The following is a 6808-nucleotide window of genomic DNA, read 5'->3' on the forward strand; positions in this document are numbered from 1 at the left end:
GAAAAGAAAGAAGGAAAGGAAAGAAGTTATTGAATAAAATATCGAAAGATAAATAATCTTTAATCATTTATTATGGAAGAGAAACCAGAAGTTAGCATTAGTATCTAAGCATGAAATGGGCAATAAAACACACACAGAGAGATAGATAGATAGATAGATAGAAAGAGAGAGAGAGAGAGAGAGAGAGAGAGAGAGAGAAAGAGAGAGAGAGAAAGAGAGCAGTAGACCAACAGACACAGAGAAGTGCTCTACATTTATTGTTCAAACTGAAGACATGACATTATCATACATTATCTGATTGATGTGGATACAGACAGTTTATTATTATTATTATTATTATTATTATTGAGAGCAATGATGGCACTTCGATAATCAAAAAAAAACAGAAAAACACAGAACTAGCCAATGATCATTAGATTGCTTTTATTTTTTTTTTTTAATTAATTTTAAGAACTTATACCATTGTATTTTTTTAAAATTTCAATCAAGCCTTTTTTTTTAAAATATTTTTTTTTCCTAATTGTTTTTTGGTCAATCAAAACATGACAATATTGAAAAGAAAAAATGGTGCATAAGAAAGTTTTACATATTTTTTTCCAAAAGAAAAAAAAAAAAAATACTCAAAATGTAATGGAAAACTTGAAAAGAAAAAAAAGGTAAAAGATGATAACACATTAAATACCTAAACATCGAATAGATTGAAGAAGAAATGTTGAGACAAAGCTAAAATTTTAATGAAGGCTTATTTGAAGAGATTTTACATTAACGGATTAACTACTACAGGGGGGAAATCAAGTGTGCAGAGAAGTCTAGGCTGTTATTGTTATCATCATCATCATCATCGTTATTATTATATTAGTTGAACAGTTAATTCTTGGTTTCAGGGTTATTATTGTAACAAATTAATGATAAGATACAAATAAGCTAATTCATATTATTTTATGTGAGAAGAAACTAAGAAAATAAGCAGAAAAAAAAAAAAGGAAAATATATGTATAATGTAGAAATTTAATAATTTCCATTGACAAGAATACCATAATTTAATAAAAAGAAGTAATATGTAACAAGAAATTAAAATTAAAAAATACAGGATTGATTACTAAATATGAATTTTATTTTATTGTAGTAACTGTTTCATAGCTAAGAGAAAAAGATTGTCTCTGCTCTGCAAAATTTATGAACTCATCAGGAAAAGAAAGAAAAAACAAAAAGAAAAAAAAAAACAATGGAACAATTTTTGTCTCATGCCAATGAGCCAAAGCCTAAAAGTAGTCTAGACATTAGATATCTGTGACAAATGTGAACTACATTATTAATAGAACATCACAGAAATGACTAGTCGAGCTATCAGTATGAATAAGCATGTCAAAAGCCTAATGATCCAAACTAGCTTCGAAGCTGTTGGGATGTAATAGTGTGCTGCTGAGAGAAAAGCAGGAAGAGAATGTTTGCATCCAGAGCAGATGTTGGTGTTAAAAGGGGAAACATCTGAATCTTGCCAGGAGCAACATTAATCCAGTTATGTGAAATACAGCCTCAGCAATTATCTTCCATTCCAGCATGTGTGACTTTCGAAAAGTCAAAATCTTCCCCAGTGGCTCGTTTGAAAATATCCAAAACATCGTTACATGTAGTTTCAAAGTGAGTGGTGGCATCATAATTCTTGGAGATAAAGAGCTGGAAAAAACAAACAAAAAAACCCAATAAGCATCCATATTTCACAATTAATACATGTACATACATATATACACATAACACACACCTATATGTATGTAGATTTGATGGAATCCAGTGAGCAAAAGCACTGCTTTAATCTTCAATGTATGCTTTGACATGGTGGTCTTGGTTGGATGCCCTTCCTAATACCAACCACTTTGCAGTGTATACTGGGTGCACTTCTTCTGAGACATTGGCACAAATAAGATCACCCCGTACCTCATGAAACAAAGAAAAAGACCCAGCCCCTCAACCACGCAAGACAAGGGGAGGTGGTTTTATAATAAGTGTTGAAAGGCTAAAGTATAATAGGACAGGCACAGGTGTCTTGCTGTAGAGGAGATACATGGCTACCCCACACTACATAAGGGTGGGTGGGAAGAAGATGCTAGTGTCACAGCATTGAGTTATTGGACAAAGAATTGGAAAAAGGGTGTGGGTAAGTTCATTAAAGTATTGAAGAAGAGGGAAAGATGGTTAGAGATGAGGGTAGAAGTGAAGAGAGAGAATAAAGGTGAAGGTGTGGTCAATGTAAATATCAGTGTGGGCAGATGAAGGGGGAAGATATTTTAGGAATATAATACACTAGGTGACATGATATCACAATTTATCAGTCCTGAGAGTTTATCTATCAGGACTGGTTCACAGTGTACCCCTCTCTCTCTCTCTTTTAACCTGTGCCAGCATAAAGGATGATGACGATGGGCACATACATACACCAACACATACGCTACATCACGTTATCTCTGCAAATGTTTCAATGTGATCATGTATCTATCTGCAAGAAACTGCAGCCAAATGACCCTCAAGTACTAACCTGCCATCTTAAAGAAAGAAATGCTTAAATAAACAGGATAAAGCAATATTGAATATGACTGTTGATGGAATGGTCATGGCTAGAATACAGATCAATCAAATGCTCAAAATTCTATAAACTCTGTAAGACAATACTAATGGCATTGGAAACACTTTCAATATCATTATCATCATTCCTCCAGGTGCTTTTCCTGTCACCAACCTTCAACTGTTTCTAAACAAGGCAATAATCCGTAGAGCCATGGAAGATTAGAAATGAACGATACAAACACACACAATCATATTCAATCAAACCCATGCCAGCATGGAAAGCGGACGTTAAACAATGATGATAATGATGATGTATTCGGAGCTTGTCCATCATCATTTCATTTAACATCCACTTTCCATGCTGGCATGGGTTGGATGGTTTGACTGAAAACTGATAAACCAGGGAGCTGCACCAGGTTCCAATCTGATTTGGCAAGGTTTCTACGGCTGGATGCCCTTCCTAATGCCAACCTCTCTGAGAGTCAAACGGGTGTTTTTTATGTGCCACCACTGGCACAGGTGCGAAAGACCTGACACCAGTATTGGCCATGACTATGGTCTCACTTGGCTTGACAAGTCTACACAAGCACAGTATATTGCCAAAATTCTTGGCCACCTGTCACTGCTTCCATGAGGCCCGACGCATGAATGGTGCTTTCTACGTGCCAGTCACACGGCAACGGCATTGGCCAAAAAATTAAAAAAGGTAAATTAATGTCTTGCTTACCCGACTGTCTGTACCATCATCTATTGGTTCTAAAAGATCACTGATTGATACAAACCTAGGTGAAGAAAAGGAAATTCATTATAGAGGATGCTGTTTAAGGAATTTTCATCTGACAAAGTGGGAATTAAAGACCATCTTTTTCACACACGTGAGAGGAGAAAACAAATGCTACTCACTTTTGTTTGATGGGGCCGAGGAGGTTCAGACCTGCACTAAGTTCATTTTCAGGATTGTCAGTCTCTGCAGTGGTGCTCACAATGGCCAAATAGAAATTTTTCGCTGCGACATTATGTGCATAAGAGACACAACAAACATAAATATCTGTTTAAGGAAAGGAAAAGAAAAAAAGAAAAAAACTATAAGACAAAGCAGTAAAATGATGTTAAAGAAAATACATTTTATTCCATTCTTTAATTTAAAGATACAGTAATCACTCACTGTACTGAATATTTTCCTGGCTAATATATTCTTTTACTTGTTTCAGTCATTTGACTGCGGCCATGCTGGAGCACCGCTTTTAGTTGAGAAAATTAACTTCTAGGACATTCTTTGTAAGCCTAGTACTTGTTCTATCGGTCTCTTTTGCCAAACCGCTAAGTTACGGGGACCTGAACACACCAACATCTGTTGTCAAGCAACGGCAGGGGGATAAATGCAGACATATATATATATATATATATATATATATAGACACAATGGGCTTCTTTTCAGTTTCCAACTACCAAATCCACTCACAAGGTTTTGGTCAGCCCAAGGTGCCACATAGTGGGACTGAACCCAGAACCATGTGGTTGGTAAGCAAGCCAGTAAATTTATATTACGGGATTCTGTGGCCAATAGGTATTTATATTTTTTTAGATTTTAATTATTTCTGTATTAAATTAAGCATTTTCACACCTACAATTAATGAATAAAAATACAGCACAGTACCACACTGTATAACACATTAATTAAAATATATTAAAAGAAAATAGGCGCAGGAGTGGCTGTGTGGTAAGTAGCTTGCTTCCCAACCACATGGTTCTGGGTTTAGTCCCACTGTGTGGCACCTTGGGCCAGTGTTTTCTACTATAGCCTTGGGCCAACCAAAGCCTTGTGAATGGATTTGGTAGACGGAAATTGAAAGAAGCCTGTTGTATATATGTATATATATATATATATATATATATATATATATGCGTGTTTGTCCCCTCAACATTGCTTGACAACTGATGCTGATGTGTTTATGTCCATGTAACTTAGCAGTTTGGCAAAAGAAACTGATAGAATAAGTACTAGGCTTACAAAGAATAAGTCCTGGGGTAGATTTGCTCGACTAAAGGCGCTGCTCCAGCATGGCCGCAGTCAAATGACTGAGACAAGGAAAAGAGTATATTGTAGATGAGTAAACAAAGAATCACACATACTGAATGGAAAATGAAACTCGGGAGGCGAATGTGTGGTGTTGTTTGGCATTTGTAATAAAATAAATATATATAAATTGTAAAAATAATAAGAAAAAATATACAGTACTGTTTCTACTTCATGGAATTTCAACCATTGCGATAGTTGAGGGATTATTGTATATTTAACTGTTTTGTTTCAATTGAAATACATAGCTTTTGTATTGATTTTAAATGAAATAAAGAAGCTAATACGGCAACATTATTAAACTGGTGTTTGAGGCTTTAATTTGTGTTGTTATTTACATCGTATATGGTGCTTCAATAGCTTACAGAAAAGAAAAAAATACAGATTTGTTTGTTCCATTATTTTCATTGGGAACAAAGATTCAACAACAACAACAACAATGAATTTTGTATTTAGTTTGTAAGATTCTTGATGTGAGTTGAAACAAAACTTGGGAGGATCATTACACTGAACTGAGACTGTACTGATACTGAACCAGTGAATGTGTTATTAAATTGGCATAATATGACCCCCCCAAAACAATAACAAAGAAAAATCAAAGTGTGGGTGTGTGAAACACAGATATTTACCATTTTGCCTGTTCACCTGGGATTGTGGAATGATTATCTGACATGATAAACTATTGTCTGTATCAGGAATACAATGATCAAGAATGCAGATTGCTCGGACAACCTAGACAAGAGAAAAACAAGACAACATTGTAATATATAAACAAACAGGGATACATATAGTCCGTCCCTCTCTTAATTCGTCATCATCACCATCATCATTTAACATCCGTTTTCCATGCTGGCATGGGTTGGACAACTTGATAGGAGTTGGCAAGCTATAGATCTACACCAGGCTCCATTTGTCTGTTTTGGTTTCTATGGCTGGATGCCCTTCCTAACGCCTTTTATGTGGCACAAGCACTGGTGCTTTTTATGTAGCACCGTCACAAGTACTCTTTATATGGTACCAGCATGAAATTCTGTTTCAATAATTCTAAAATATGTGACAGTCTCAACTAAAACATTAAAAAAAGAGAAACAATTTCTCTTTAATCCTGATGATGACGATTACTTTACTTTACATGATTACGATCTTACGTTAACTTTTAAGTGTCTCAATTGTCTCCCTTTAGGCTGTTAACTATTTTGAATGGTGAATTTGTTAACTTTGACTTGGATAAGGATAAACTATTTATAACTGTTACTAAATTTTCTACAGCTACCTTCACATTCCATGACTACCTTTGGAATCGATCAGGTACTGAACAAGGATTCTGGATTATTTTCCGTTTTTTTTTTCTTAATTTTTGAGAGCGGTCGGGTTCATTTTTAGTATTCCCGTTTGTGAGAGCAGTCGAGTTTATTTCAGAAATTCTCATTCTAAAAATCATCTCTGGCCAATCGTAGAGAGGACGTTGGTGTTGCCTTGGGAGGTTTGTGCTCTGAGTGCTCTTGTTATTGTTATTATTATCATTATTATTATTATTGAAGCAGTGAGCTGGCAGAATTGTTAGTACACTAAACAAAATGGTCAACAGCATCTCTTTTGGTTTTATATTCTGAGTTGAAATTCCGCTAAAGTCTTGCATCCTTTTGGGGATCAATAAAATAAGTACGAGTTGAGCACCAGGGTTGATGTAATCAACTTAGCCCACCCCCACTGAAATTGCTGGCTTCGTGGCCCCTAATATGTATTAAGTCTGGCACTTCATCGGTCTCTTCTTGCCTAGCTGCTAATTTATAGGGACATAGGGGAAAGTGTTTACTATAGCTGACCGAAGCCTTGTGAGTGGATTTGGTAGATGGAAACTGAAAGAAGCCTATCATATACATATGTGTGCATGTGCGTGCTTGTTCCACAGCCCTGCTGGAGACAACCAGTGTGTACCCTTGTCTTGATATCATGCAGTGGTTGTAAACAAGTGTTACTATCGCACAAGTGATTTTGTACATTCCCAGCCTTTTGTGAAAAACATGTCTGGATAATATCCGTCGTATGGAAACAGGTGAAGGTTGGTGACATAAAGGGCATCCAGCCACAGAAAACCTGCCTCAACAAATCCCTTGTGACCCATGCAAGCATGGAAAAGAGGATGAAGGTGACAATGGATGTTTAAAA

The 6808-nt window shown here is 35.8% G+C and overlaps 1 protein-coding gene across 1 annotated transcript in view; it reads right to left on the minus strand.

Annotated features, from left to right (window-relative positions):
- Positions 1-406: 406 nt before the first annotated feature.
- Positions 407-6808, minus strand: part of LOC106870635 (rab GDP dissociation inhibitor alpha) — a 50674-nt gene continuing 44272 nt past the window's right edge. Inside the window, exons 8-11 of the mRNA XM_014916776.3 lie at positions 5269-5371; positions 3466-3610; positions 3290-3344; positions 407-1677 (exon numbers count right to left, since the gene is read on the minus strand). Of these exons, the coding sequence (XP_014772262.1) occupies positions 1537-1677; positions 3290-3344; positions 3466-3610; positions 5269-5371 (444 nt within the window). The 3' untranslated portion in view covers positions 407-1536. The remainder of the gene's footprint in view (positions 1678-3289; positions 3345-3465; positions 3611-5268; positions 5372-6808) is intronic.

Source organism: Octopus bimaculoides, chromosome 1, assembly GCF_046866305.1.
Source record: "Octopus bimaculoides isolate indiv1 chromosome 1, ASM4686630v1, whole genome shotgun sequence".
NCBI lineage: Eukaryota > Metazoa > Mollusca > Cephalopoda > Octopoda > Octopodidae > Octopus > Octopus bimaculoides.